This window comes from Vulpes lagopus, chromosome 21 (genome assembly GCF_018345385.1).
Source record: "Vulpes lagopus strain Blue_001 chromosome 21, ASM1834538v1, whole genome shotgun sequence".
NCBI lineage: Eukaryota > Metazoa > Chordata > Mammalia > Carnivora > Canidae > Vulpes > Vulpes lagopus.
Genome location: NC_054844.1, coordinates 34,281,850 through 34,296,174, shown reverse-complemented (window position 1 = coordinate 34,296,174; position 14,325 = coordinate 34,281,850). Strand labels below are relative to the sequence as shown.

The window sequence follows — 14,325 nt, the reverse complement described above, 5'->3', positions numbered from 1 at the left end:
CCATAAGCCTTGCCTGGGATAAAAGGACTTTGTCACTTAGGTTCCTGCAGTGGGGACCCTTCACATTGTTGATGGAGAGCAGTCCCCCGTATAGAGCGTGCAAAGGCTGGGATGAGCACGTGGGAGTTGGCCCAAGGCACGGCCAGCGGGTCTAGATGAGTGGGAGGAGGGGGACAGTGTCATTTAGTGCTCATCATGCACCATGATTAGGATCCTAATTCACTGTACATTTCTTCTGCAAAAGGCTAATCAAGGAAAACAGCTGTAGAAGTCATCAGGTCTTTGGTAGTCTGCATCTTTGTGCTAGTTTGGGAAATCCACGGTTTGTCTTAATTTGTGGTGTTTTCTCGTGTTGTATAGTACACTGACATTTAATTTTTAGGTCCTATTTAATATTTGTGTTCCGTTTCTGCAGAGAAAGCACCGTACTGTCTCCTCCCTCAGCTGGTTTTGGCAAGGGCCAAATATACATATTTCATGATTCGGGTTAAAATCGCTTTGAAGCCCCCCCCACCCCACTTCTCCTGGAGGGGGTTTTTGAGTTACTAATTAAATTCTTAACCTCTCGTTCTCTTCCTTTGACATGTGGGAGTTGCTTTTTCCAAAACAAAAGGGAAAGACTAGATCCAAGAAATTTTCTGACTTTCATTAACACATCCTTTTTTTTTTTTTTTTTTTACCGAGGCCTAAGGAATGTGCCTGTTTGGAGAGCCTTTCTTAAGTCAAGATGGGAATGAATTGCACCTGGGTGAAATGACGACCTGCCTTGTTTAAAAGGTCGTAACCTCCCAATGATGGTGGAGGAAGTGAGGTCATCACTTTTTTGTTCTGGGTGAAAGATAGTTAAGTCTATTAGTTGGAATAATACCTACTGTGTGGCATCGCTCCTTCTTCTAGTACAGATTGTAGGCACTGGGTGCTTGGCCTTCCATTTGTTGACTGTTACAATTTTAATTTCTTGTCCTTTGATTTATAAAAAAAACCGTACGTTTTAATAATCAGGTTGTGATAGGTAACACTTTGTGATACTGGAAGTATTTAGAGTTTTGTTGACCTAGTTGCTGGAGTAAGACTTCGTCGCAGGCTGAAGCATGTTTAGGTTCCACTGTCTTTCCTACTTGTTTTATAGCAAGTGAGAGAATTTTTTAGTGTATGTGCTGCCGAAGCGAGCGCAAGTGAGAGAATTTTTTAAGGCAGAACAACTTGTGGAAGTCTGAGTCAGGCATGTAGTGTGACCGCACCCTGGCTTTGGGCTTTGCGACCTTGGACAAGTCACCTAACTTTCGGGAGCCTTGTTTTCTTTAAATTGGGGTCAAGCTAATCATGGTATATTTTCTCTCTTTTGTTCTTAAAGAGAAAGGGGCAGGTATAAAAAGCTGCATCTGGTTCTGAAAGTCTTGAATTTTAGTTTTCTTGGGGCTTTGGGATGAGGGATGATGTTTAAGAATCAGAAGCAACTTAACAAGGAACTCCAGGGCTGATCAGGTCCCTGGGCTGTAGGACGGGGACTGTCACGTTGACACTTCTCACAGACCTTCCATGCGAGGAAGAGTTTTCATCCAGAACTGGATTTGCTTTGCCCAGTAGCTGGCTCAGAACGTGTCACGCCTAGTAGGTACCGTGTTGACCTCTCAATGAGTGCCTGCCACTATTGCGATTCAGCACTAACAGTCACCCACCTGCCTTTTACTCTAGCCTCGTGCTTGGGTTCAATTACTTTTTGTTGGAGGAACTGCTTAATGAACTGTCTGGCCGACGTTAGCCCATCGATAGGGAAGGCTTTGGACTGACTGTGCTGTGTAAGGGTTTAACTGCTGCCTGCACTCAGTGAGTAGGCTAAGTTTACTGTCTCCCAGAGCTGGATTAGAAACCGGAAGCCTAAGTGGTTTGGCCCAGTGGACCTACTCTGCCTGTTGGGAAAACTCATGAGCAACATGGCGAGCTGGGGTGGGGTGGGGGGGCTCTGGAGCCATTATTCATGGCACAGAGCTGTGGTGGGCAAGGCAGGAGGAGGTGCAGCCCCTCACACTTCTTGCTTCAGCTCTTGGGCCGTCACAGGATGGCATTTGGGGGAAGGTTAGAAAGTCAACAGCAGTCTTCTTGAGAACTTTCCTAATGAATAGTACGTTAGGAGGCACTTTTTAAAGGCTACTGGGGCTAAGCTAGTTGGGGTAGCATTTTCTGAAATGCTGAGTCATGAGGGGGGCGGTTTCCCAATGGTGTAGCTCTAGATTTTAAGTCTCAGGTGGGCCTGGGGGTTGGGGGGCGGTGACACCAGTAATTCGGTTACTTTCTCTGGGCCCCAGCTGTGTGTAAGCAACATTCAATAAAAGTTCCTGGAGGGTAAGAATAGTGCCTTCGTGTATTAATTTCTTTTTTGTTTTTGTTTTTCCTATATTGTCCACAGCAGCCACTGTTTGATGTCCTGTGACTGAGAAACCCGGCCTTTTCACTTTATTATTATGCCTTTGGAGATGGAGCCCAAAATGAGCAAACTCGCCTTTGGGTGCCAGAGGAGTTCCACGTCCGATGATGATTCTGGCTGTGCGTTGGAGGAGTATGCCTGGGTGCCCCCAGGCCTTAGACCAGAGCAGGTGAGAACCTAATCATCCTATGTGTTCTGTTTTTCAAGGAGATTGAAGATTTTTTAAGACTTGCTAAAAAAAAAAAAAAGAAAGAAAAAAACCACATAGACATTCCTGCCACACTGACATGCTGCCCTCGGTCCTCGCTCCTTGGATCGTCAGCATTTTTGCTTTTTGGGGTCATACCTCATTTCTTGATGAACGTTTTCAGTCCTTTTGTTCTCATGGATCCAGAAGTCCTACAGTGATGCTATGTGTGCTCTCATGAATGACATCCAGGGTGCTGTTTATGCGTTTGTTCTGTGGATATCCATCTGACAGGTCTCTTTGGAGGGTGAGAGGAATTTACCCTTTGAAAAAACAGTAACAACAAAAAAGGTAATAAAAGAGGACTGTTTCCATGCTGGTTCTCAGCAACGCTTTTGCCTTGGAAAAGAGGAAATACAGAGCTATAAGAGACCATCTGAAGTGTTACTGCTTAGACATTTGACCTTTGATAACCTTACACATAAAAGAACCTGTCACCACAGTGTGGCTTGGGCGGAGGAGCTAATTTTGTGCATTGTGTTGTTATTTTAAGTAAGATGAGAACATTGTATCTGCGTATTTTTATTTTCCCAATATCCTTGTAATGATGAACTTAGCAAAAATTGCTAGTGACAGATACTAGTATAAGGGTAAAGCCATAGTTTGAAATAAAAGGTGCCATTTGGGTGTGCAGTTGCTCCTGAGTTGTGGTGGGGAACCCGCTGAGAGTAGGGGCTCCTGGTTCACCCGGGGCCTACCCGCCACACGTGTAGCTGGTGCTCAGCAAGCACTTCTAGCTGGAAAGGCTTCTGTGGCTGATACATTGGGGGGAGGGGGCGGGGTGCGGGTCCAAGGGTTAGGAAAGCAGAATTTTGACAAAGCCCTAAGAGAAAACCCCTTCTCTCAGCTTTGGGTTGGGTAGGTTTTGTGTGATACTAAGACAAGAAGCAGACAGGCCCCCAGTTCCCTGATCTCCTTTTCAAACCTCGAATCAGTTTTTCATTCTTTCTCGGGACTCTGCAGCCCTCTTTAAGGGGTGTTCCTTTAAATACAACAGCAGGAAACCCCAAACAAAAATTGAGTTCTCCTTTCGGAGTAAGCACAGCTCCCTTCCGGGTTCCTTGGGTTGGGGGCGGGGAGATGGACTCCAGGTATTTAGAAAATAACACCCATGGAAACAGAGAAAGCTGATGCTTGAGAGAACCTGATAAGGGAGAGTTTACAGAGTTTAACAAAACAGCCTTTGTCTTTGTAAGGTGTAAAATTCAGAAAGCAAATTCAGTGTGCTTGTGTAGTGGCTGGATTGTGGCCAGTGTCACGCAGCCTGTGTGGTCATTTGTAGCATTGCCCCCCCGCGCTCTTTCTTGGCTGACCCTAGGGAGACTGGCTGAGGAATAGTAGCATTAAATGTGCACATTTTATGGTGCGTAATTTATGATGCTCCTAATTGTCACTACAAATTACATTCCTGAAGAGCAATTTAGCAGCTGGATGCTAGCTGTCTGAAGGTTTGCCGTTCTGCTGAGTTGGCTCAGCTGGTGTCCTCATTAGCTACAAGAGGCCAAACCCTGTACCTAAAGGGAAAGGTAACTTTGTAAGATGGACTAGAAGGTAAGATGTTCACTTCCTGTTCGCTGATGCCCTTCTTTCCATCTCTTACTCAGATCCAGCTCTATTTTGCTTGCTTACCAGAGGAAAAGGTTCCTTATGTTAACAGCCCCGGAGAGAAACATCGAATTAAACAGCTTTTGTACCAGTTGCCACCACATGATAATGAGGTAAGATCACAGGAAGAAGGCTAATTTAAAAAAAAAAAAAAAAAACCCCACCCACACTCTAAACATTGAGATGCCTCTCATAAACCCTACCTCCTCATTGGTTAGGGCTCTTTTGCCTTTTTCAGTTAAAATTTGGCTTGAGGAGACAGCTTTCCATTCTTTAAGAGAGAAAAGGGTGTCCGTGCAATAAACTTAACAACGAGTTGGTTTTTATAGTGTTTGCAGCCACCCACCACTTGCCAGGAGCCTCCAAATTCTTGAGATTTCCCTGCCCCTTCGTCCAGAGTTCATGCTTTCTGGTAGTTCAGGCCTGCAGTCGAGTGCCGGTAAAATGTAGAGCGAATGTGGCAATGAACAAGTTTAAACCTTTTGTAGAAAGGTTCATGTCTTACAGTTTTTTAGGTGTCCCTGATAAAAGTTTAAACATTCCCGAATTAAAAAAAAAGAAAATCCTTCAAATTGCATTTCCCTTGTGCCAGAGGGGCTGCAAGATTCGGTGTCATTTTAAAGGTAGGGTGCCATTTTTATTTTTTAATTTATTTTTTAAAAAAGATTTTTTTCATTTATTCGTGAGAGACACACACACACACACAGAGAGAGAGAGAGAGAGGCAAAGACACAGGCAGAGAGAGAGAAGCAGGCTCCATGCAGGGAGCCCGATGTAGGACTCGATCCCGGGTCTCCAGGATCATGCCCTGGGCCAAAGGCAGGCACCAAACCACTGAGCCACCCAGGGATCCCCTAGGGTGCCATTTTTAAAGCAGGGATTCAGGGGGGCAGGCCGGTCAAACTTGCTCTTTCCTGAAACTCTAACCTTGGAAGTGAAGAATTGGTGAGGGAGACCGCGTGCTCCAGTGTGGTGCTTGTTTCCCTGTCTCTGAAGGTGCGCTATTGCCAGTCTTTGAGCGAAGAGGAGAAAAAAGAACTGCAAGTGTTCAGTGCTCAACGGAAGAAAGAAGCCCTTGGAAGAGGAACGATCAAACTCTTGTCCAGAGCAGTAATGCATGCTGTGTGCGAACAGGTAGCCCTTTCCCCGGAGGAGCAGCTCGGGGCAGGGATGGGGATGGAGTGAGCACAGGCCTAGTCGCCTCCAAACACTGAAAGGCAGCCTAGCTTTTTACTAAATGGACATTCATGTTTATAACTGGTTACACTGCTGTGTGTGTGTGGGGGGGGGGGTGGGGTGTGATGGGGCGGGGGGGGGGGGCAGTCAGTCTGCCCTTATGCAAACATCGGGTGAAATCCTGCCTTTCCCAGGATCTTGGCGGGGGAGAGGGGCGCAGGGTACATCTAGTGTTCAAAACTGCAGAGACATAATGAAGACATTCAGCTGCTTGCTGGCTCAGAGTAGGAAACGTATCCAATAGGAGGCTGGCTCAGGAAGACGATTCTTGATGCGAGTTGGAAGGAACCATTCTTAGAGACCATCTAGTGTGGCAGTGTGTCTGAGGCATGTTCATTCCAGTTGAGCATCACCCATAATCCAGCCTTAAAGAGCTATTTAATCGCTAACGGGAGGGGGGAGGCAAAAATAGAAGCTTGCTTGACAAAATGGGATTTAGTGTAAAGTGGGAAAGGCTGGGAATCCAGTCATCAAAGAAGGATCATCCGAATTTCAAATCCTTTTGTTTTTAGTGTGGGTTGAAGATAAATGGAGGTGAAATTGCAGTGTTTGCCTCTCGCGCGGGCCCTGGAGTGTGCTGGCACCCTTCCTGTTTTGTCTGCTTCACGTGTAACGAGCTGCTGGTCGACCTCATCTATTTTTATCAGGATGGAAAAATTCACTGTGGCAGGCACCATGCTGAACTGCTCAAACCGCGGTGTTCAGCATGTGATGAGGTAAAAAAGTTTATCCCTTAACACTGGAAAAAATAAGCTTCTGGTAAGCCAATATTCCACTGTTCACGTCTAAGGAAAATATCTCCTGCTTTTGCTGTTTATTTTAAAGATAACTCCATACATTCACATAATGGAATAATACGTAGCTTAATAAAGAGAAGACAGCAGGTGTCTTTGTTGCATTGGTAAGTAGGGCGTCCTTAACGGATCGTGAGAGGGAAAAAAACAGATTGCAAGAAAAGTATGTAGTAGATCATCTTTTTGTTAAATAAAGGGAGAATAAGTCAAGACTCCATGCGTATCTATTTACACTCAGAAATCGTAGGGAAAGACCTACACTGAGTTGACCCTGGTTACTACCAGGGCTTGTGGGAAGGGATGGTGGTATGAAAGGAATTTATTTCGTTCAGCTTTTTATTTTTATTTTTGTTTTCAGCTTTTTATTTTAAAGTAATTTTAGATTTATGAAAGGGTTGGAGAGATAAGAGTTCTTTACACCCTTCCCTCGGCTTTCCCTACTGTTAATATCTTACATCACCTTGGTGTGTGCATCACTGGTCTAATACGATTAGTGCAACTACAGACTTTATTTAGATTTCTACTTTTTCTGCTAATGTCTCTTTTCTGTTCCAAGATCTAATCAAGGGTACCTCATTGCATTTATTCTATATATCTCCTCAGTTTCCTTTAGTCAGTGACTGTATACATTTTTTTACGGTTTTTTTCAGTAATGTGCATTTGAATATTTTTTTTAGGGTTTCAGCCCAGGTCATAATGGTCAGGGTCATGAGATTGAGCCCTGTGTCGGGCTCCTTGGAGAGTCTGCTTAAGACGCTCTTCCTCTCCCTCTACTTCCCTCCCCCATATGCTTGCTGTCTTGTGCTCTCTCTTAGATCTTTAAAAAAAGGTTTTTTTGAAGCCAAGATTATAAAAAATAGTCTTTAATCTGGTGATGACCACCAGGTCAAATGAAGTGCTGTTCACACAGTGCAGCATTTGGATAACTCTGTTGATTCTGCAGACATTTTTATGAGTTTTCTATTAAAACACACACAGACCATTAAATTGTTTCAATGCAAATGTATTCTTTGCCAGATTATGCCAACAAAATGTGATTGGGGAGCAAAAATACGACCAATGAATTGTAGAATGTAGAAATCTGTGGTGGTGGTTTTTTTTTTAGCTTAAGCACACACTAAGTTTCTCCTTTTCGACATTTTTTTTTTGAAGATTTTATTTATTCATTCATGAGAGAGACACAGAGAGAGAGGCAGAGACGCAGGCAGAGGGAGAAGCAGGCTCCCTGCAAGGAACCCAATGTGGGACTCGATCCCAGATCCCAGGATCACGGCCTGAGTCAAAGGCAGAAACTTAACCGCTGAGCCACCCAGGCGTCCCTTTTTCAACATTTTCAATTGTGGCTCTTATTTTATATGTAAATCGAGTTAGATGTAAGCTTGAGGCTGTAAGAAACAAGGTTAGCTAAGTGGCTTTCTGAAGAGCCAGTGGCTGTCAGTTGTCCAGAAAATATGCAGTTACTTATTTGGCTTTTAGAATAGCTCACTAAGACTTTCCTTCATCCTGTTTGTCTTTAAAGATAATTTTTGCTGATGAGTGCACAGAGGCTGAGGGTCGCCATTGGCACATGAAACACTTCTGCTGCCTTGAGTGTGAAACCGTCCTAGGAGGACAGAGGTACATTATGAAGGATGGCCGCCCATTCTGCTGTGGCTGTTTTGAGTCTCTGTACGCAGAGTACTGTGAAGCCTGTGGGGAGCATATCGGTGAGTCCACAGCCAGCCTGTCCGCTCTGTCACATGCCCAACAGTCTGTCTGCAAATGTCTTTTTTTTTTTTTCCTGTAACTTATATACAGTGAAATGTACATATCTTACATGTTTTGTTTGCTGTGTTTTGACAGATGGATATACGGTCAGTTCTCATTATTTGCAATAGTCCTGTTCTATAAAGTTGGCTGAATTATTGAGTACTGAACACTAGGAGAAGTATAGGGTTGGGTTCCTGCAAGCCTCTGGTCACATTATCATCAGCTGATTAATACATGATCTCGTTTCATGTATGTTTTAGATTATAGATGGGTTACTTAATATACACTGATTCATTCATATTGAACTCCTAGCCAACAGCACTGTAGTCATGCCTGAATGAAGCTTATCTAACACACAGTTTTTCTGCAAGGCACATCCTAGCCTTCTTGGGCTTAGGAAAACCATATAGCCCCTCAACACTACGCTTGATGGCCATTTTAAACACAGTTAACAAAAAAAACACAATAATATGACGAAAACATAATAGCAGAAGAAAGCGAAAACAGACCAAGGCTATGTCAGTTGTTTAAAGAGCTGAGAGAAAAGACAAGGCATCACTTTGACCTCAACTGAGAACATGCACATCAGCTGACTCAAATTTTTCATCCTTTTGCACATGCCTGCAAATTCCTTAGAAGCTCTGCAAGTGAGGATTTGGGGTTACAAATAAATTTTAGCAAGTAGGCACATTTCAAAATATGGAATTTGCAAATAATGAGAATTAACTGTACCTGTGTGACCCACAGCCCTTTCAAGACACAGAACGTTTCCATCACCCCATAGAGTTCCCATATACAAACAGTCTTGTTTCTTCTTCCTTTATTTCAGGATTGAATTATAATTCCCTCCTCTGTCCTTTTCAAAATAGGTGTTGACCATGCCCAGATGACCTACGACGGGCAGCACTGGCATGCCACAGAAGCCTGCTTTTCTTGTGCCCAATGTAAAGCTTCTTTGTTGGGGTGTCCCTTCCTTCCCAAACAAGGCCAGATTTATTGCTCAAAAACATGCAGCCTTGGTGAAGACGTCCATGCCTCTGATTCTTCTGACTCTGCGTTTCAGTCAGCTCGATCCAGAGACTCCAGAAGAAGTGTCCGGATGGGCAAAAGCAGTCGGTCAGCTGATCAGTGTAGACAGTCTCTTCTCTTGTCCCCCGCTCTGAACTACAAGTTTCCTGGCCTGTCAGGCAATGCCGATGATACCCTTTCTCGGAAGTTGGATGATCTGAGTCTCTCCAGGCAGGGGGCAAGTTTTGTCAATGAAGAATTTTGGAAAGGCAGAGTGGAGCACGAAACCCCAGAAGACCCTGAAGAATGGGCCGAGCATGAAGATTATATGACACAGCTCCTCCTCAAGTTTGGTGATAAAAGCCTCTTTCAGCAGCAGCCCAATGAGATAGATATTCGAGCCAGTGAGCATTGGATATCTGATAACATGGTTAAAAATAAGACTGAGTTAAAGCAAAATAACCAGAGCCTTGCAAGTAAAAAATACCAATCTGATATGTATTGGGCACAGTCACAAGATGGACTGGGTGATTCTGCTTATGGCAGCCACCCAGGCCCTGCAAGCAGTAGGCGGCTCCAGGAATTAGATCTGGACCATGGGGCTTCAGGATATAATCATGATCAAACACAGTGGTATGAAGATTCCCTGGAGTGTTTGTCAGACTTGAAACCAGAGCAAAGTGTTCGAGATTCTATGGATTCCTTGGCTTTATCTAATATCACGGGTAGGTAATCTGGGGATTATGGAGTATTTGGATAAAAGAGCCACTAAAAAATTTATTCGAAAACTATGGTTCAACAGTAGGGGCTAGGTTATTTAAAACTGCAGACCAAGGGAAGGAAGAAGGAGTTTATGTTAAATGCCGAACATTAACAAATGTGTGCATCTATATACATTTTAATATAAGCTTTTCGAGTAGGTATTATGCGAATTTTAAGCGGGGAGATTGATTTATTTGGATAATGGATTTTGCATCTGGTCTGAAAGATCCTGTACTCTTTGGATTATGCTGTCTGAATTTCAAAATAGTAAAATCAGCCTGCATACTTTAGAAGCTCCTAGCATCTTTTTATATTTTCCTGAATTGCCCTGTGGTAATAGCTCAAAAATAGCTGAAATTTTTTTTACGCAGATTATAATTTCACTGTTTTCAAAGCCTATCCCTATCAGTTATCTACATTTTATCCTTAAAATGATCCTGAGCGGTATGCAGTGGGATATTACTTATTGTGTTTTACAAGTGAAGAAACTTGGTTTACCAAGAGGCTAAATGCTTAACTTGACATACATTTTTGAAAGGCAAGGCTGAGCCGAGGACCCACCCCTCGTGAATCTCACATTTGTGTTGTCTTTGGATACAGAAGTGTTACTGGCCCACGGCTAGCAAAGGCTATGGCTAGTTTTATAGTCAAACTAATGATATTTAGTCCTCTCAAAGAAGTGATGTTTCTGTGATACAGGAAAGGCTTTAGTGGCTGCCCTGTGCCAGGAGGGAGAAGACAGCTACCCTCCTGGTTTCTGTTGCACTTGTTAAAGATGAGGCCTACATAAAATGGGGGGTTGAGGAATGTGAGTGGGACTAAATTGAGCATATCTTGTTTGTTGGCCCTGTGGTAGGTGCTTCAACATTTAGTATCAAGACTAGACACATAAGGTGTCAGGCCTAAACATTCCTTGACAATAACAGGCTGAGAAACAGACTCCCTGTAGGAAGTAGAAGTTATGTAGTCTCCAGCTGACAATTGTCTGTACCATGCCCTAGTCACCTACTGTTGGCTGGGCTATGTTCAATTCATTCATTTATTTTAACTTGTCTGAGCCCTGTTTAAAAAAAAAAAAAAAAAAGCAGTGGCAGTGTCTATTTTGAGAAAAGCTTTATTAAAGTAAGATTAATCTGAAAATGGTATAGTTCATGTAGCTGAAGGGGGAAGAAGACTGGATGATGTAGGTTTGGGGTTGGCAAACTTCTCTAAAGGGCTAGATGGTACCTTTTGGACCACAGTCTCTGCTGCAGCTACCAGGAAGCAGCGATAGGTGATGTATATGTGAATGGGGTGGCTGTGTTCCAGTGAGACCTGACCCACAAATAAGTGTCGGCTGGATGTGGCCCTTGCTGTGGTTTGCTGGCCACTAATCTGGGTTTAAAGGACCATAATGGTGGGGTGGCCATGTGGAGGCAAAGGAAGGGATTGATTTGAGAGATGTTCAAGTGAAGTAGTCTGGCTTTAAGGTGTTGAGAGGCAGAAGCTTCTACGTGTCATGTGCTACACAAACTAATGAGGTTTTTTATGAAGAGCTCAAAGTTCTGCTGCTCATGACCTGTGCTATAACTAATGTTCGGCTCCCAAGGAGCTGGCCTTGTAAGAGGCTGTGCCCTCTTGTATCATTAACAAAAGTCAAACCTTCTCAGTTAAATGTGTATGCATGTTGCTCTTACCTAGTGCGTGTTAATCAGATATTGAAATTTGGGAGAATTTTCTTTGAAGTTCTTCCTTTCGGTAGCTTGTTTGCAGTAATTGTGAGACGATCACATCTCGTCTTGGCTTTTCTTCTAGGGGCTTCAGTGGATGGCGAAAGCAAGCCGAGACCCTCATTATATTCCCTGCAAAACTTTGAGGAGATGGAGGCAGAAGACTGTGAGAAAATGAGCAACATGGGGACTTTGAACTCTTCCATGCTGCACAGGAGTGCAGAGTCCTTAAAGAGTCTAAGTTCAGAGTTGTGTCCAGAAAAAATCATGCCTGAGGAAAAACCAGTCCACCTGCCAGTGCTTAGAAGATCGAAGTCTCAATCCAGACCACAGCAGGTCAAGTTTTCGGATGATGTCATTGACAACGGAAACTATGACAACCTCGAAATTCGGCAGCCTCCCATGAGTGAGAGGACTCGAAGACGGGTCTACCATTTCGAAGAGAGGGGATCCAGGTCTCATCACCATCGCCGCAGGAGAAGTAGGAAGTCCCGCTCTGACAATGCTCTGAATCTTGTTACGGAAAGAAAGTACTCTCCCAAGGACAGACTGCGGCTTTACACCCCTGATAACTACGAGAAATTTATACAGAATAAAAGTGCCCGGGAAATCCAAGCATACATCCAGAATGCTGATCTGTATGGACAGTATGCCCATGCCACCTCTGATTACGCACTGCAGAACCCGGGCATGCCCAGGTTTCTGGGACTCTACGGTGAGGATGATGATTCCTGGTGTTCCTCTACCTCCTCTTCCTCCGACTCAGAAGAAGAAGGATATTTTCTTGGACAACCAATTCCTCAACCCCGGCCCCAGAGATACGCCTACTATACAGACGACCTTTCGAGTCCAACTTCTGCACTCCCCACTCCTCAGTTTGGTCAGAGGACAACTAAATCCAAGAAGAAAAAGGGACACAAGGGCAAAAACTGTATTATTTCTTAACCTAGTAGCTGTGGACATCCTGTTTAAACTTTGCCATTAACCATCTTGAATCATATCTTTTTTCTTCCATAGGAAAGTTGCTAAAATTAGTTAAAGTGCTTTGCCCATGTAAATGAGACCCCTGCTGCTGTTTACAGTGTCAGATTAACATTTGGAAGGTGTGATTTCTCCAGTTTGCCCTCCTTGGATGGTGCCAGGTTGATGTGACCTCTTGTGCCCGTCAGGTGCGCATTACAGTTCCATGTAGCGGCTTTGGTCTCCAGTCAAGAGAAGCCTCGAGAAACTGTCATGAGGTGATTGGACGGGGGTGTTGATTTTCGACAACGGAGAACTTCCACCACCTTTGTAAAGCGATAGTGTTTGTCGTTTGTCTACACCGGGTTGGCCCAGGTCCTGATCACTCTGTCTTGTGCGGCATGCACGTAGTCACAACTGACCCAGCCAATACTGTGCGTTCCATCGTGCGAGACCACCTCGTCCCCTTTCAATTAGCCAGGTAAACATTGCATTGTATTAGCTCCAGCTACAGATTGAAAAAGACATTGCTATTTATAATGTAGTATTTCATAGACTTAAGTGTATTCCTAATTTAACGGTGCAAATATTAATGTACATATGTACAGTTCAGATTTTAAAGCTGATATTTTTATATCCCTGAATTGCAAGATGTTTGTTACACTGCAGTGCTAGATTTGTTGGGGAACCAGAAACAGCATTTATGGATGAAATGATTGCTTGTATTTTAGTCAGGGTTTATAAGCTTAGATGGTCAAATTTATATTGCCTAGTGATGGAAAGTTCAAATTTTTTGATTTTTCAATATTAAAAAGGCTCTGTATGCATGGTGGGGCTATGTAAATACTCTTTAAAAACTATGGCCCTATTAATCTTACGAGTGCTATTTATGGGTCAAGCAATGTAAACTGTATAAATGTAAAAACAAACCCATACATATCCCTGGAATATATGGTAAAAACAAGTAGAAGTTGTTTGGGTGAATGTTTTTTTTTCCCCTTTGGGGATAGAAGGGGGTGCCTTTCCCATTTTCAACAGAGTGGTGATTATTTCCTGGGAAGAGACCAGAACTACAAGGATCTGCTTTATAGGGCAGAAGACTTTGTAGATTTATTATCTGAAGAGAGGCTGTTCCTTTTTACCCCATCTCTTTCAGCTAATTTGTTGCCCTTTAACAGCGATTATGTTTTTCTTTTAAAATCCTCCGAGGATGCTCTGCCACTGACTACAAGCTTATGAGGTTCTCTTCAAGGGAGAATTATCTTGGATTTGAACGAATGGGCTGAGATTTTGTTATGTGCCATTCTTGCACGTACATTTCGGTCCTAAGGTCCTAGTGGTATCTTGGACCTTTAGGGGAAGGTATTTAATAAATGCTCACTAAATGACCAACCACCTTTCCGAACACAGATCTCTGCAGACCTATATTTCGCTCCTCTGTTCAGGCATGATTGATTTTGCCATTCTTCTGCCATTGCCAGGCCATGGTTTGTCTCCTGCATATATCCCCATGCCCTTACTAATGGGTGGGAAATTGGACTTAGGGACAAGTTTGCCTCTGTGCCTCATTTACTGGAATGGGGAAAAGCTGTTATGCCTTGGGGAACAGGGACGTGAATCCAGTGGTTAAAGCCCTGGTCCAGCATCCCCTCCACCCACCCCGGGATAGGTCTTTGTACCTGGGCTAGATAGAGCACCTTCCGAAGCGTACACTTGGTGAGAGCGCCCCTTACTCAACAACTATATCACTATTTCCCTGGTCTGGTTCATTTTGAAAAATATATCAGCAGTGAAAAGGAAATGCATGCCCCTGGTCAAAACACACACACA

The 14,325-nt window shown here is 43.7% G+C and overlaps 1 protein-coding gene across 7 annotated transcripts in view; it reads left to right on the top strand.

The window, feature by feature from the left end:
- PRICKLE1 (prickle planar cell polarity protein 1) overlaps positions 1-13,462 on the top strand; it is a 112,494-nt gene extending 99,032 nt beyond the window's left edge. For 5 of the 7 annotated variants that reach the window (XM_041736226.1, XM_041736230.1, XM_041736231.1 and 2 more), the window contains exons 2-8: positions 2,408-2,594; positions 4,277-4,390; positions 5,274-5,411; positions 6,026-6,229; positions 7,827-8,013; positions 8,926-9,789; positions 11,621-13,462. In XM_041736226.1, coding sequence (XP_041592160.1) covers positions 2,463-2,594; positions 4,277-4,390; positions 5,274-5,411; positions 6,026-6,229; positions 7,827-8,013; positions 8,926-9,789; positions 11,621-12,480 — 2,499 coding nt within the window. In that variant the 5' untranslated portion in view covers positions 2,408-2,462 and the 3' untranslated portion in view covers positions 12,481-13,462. The remainder of the gene's footprint in view (positions 1-2,407; positions 2,595-4,276; positions 4,391-5,273; positions 5,412-6,025; positions 6,230-7,826; positions 8,014-8,925; positions 9,790-11,620) is intronic. The other 2 variants (XM_041736228.1, XM_041736227.1) reach the window with 1 other exon arrangement.
- The last annotated feature ends 863 nt before the right edge of the window (positions 13,463-14,325 follow it).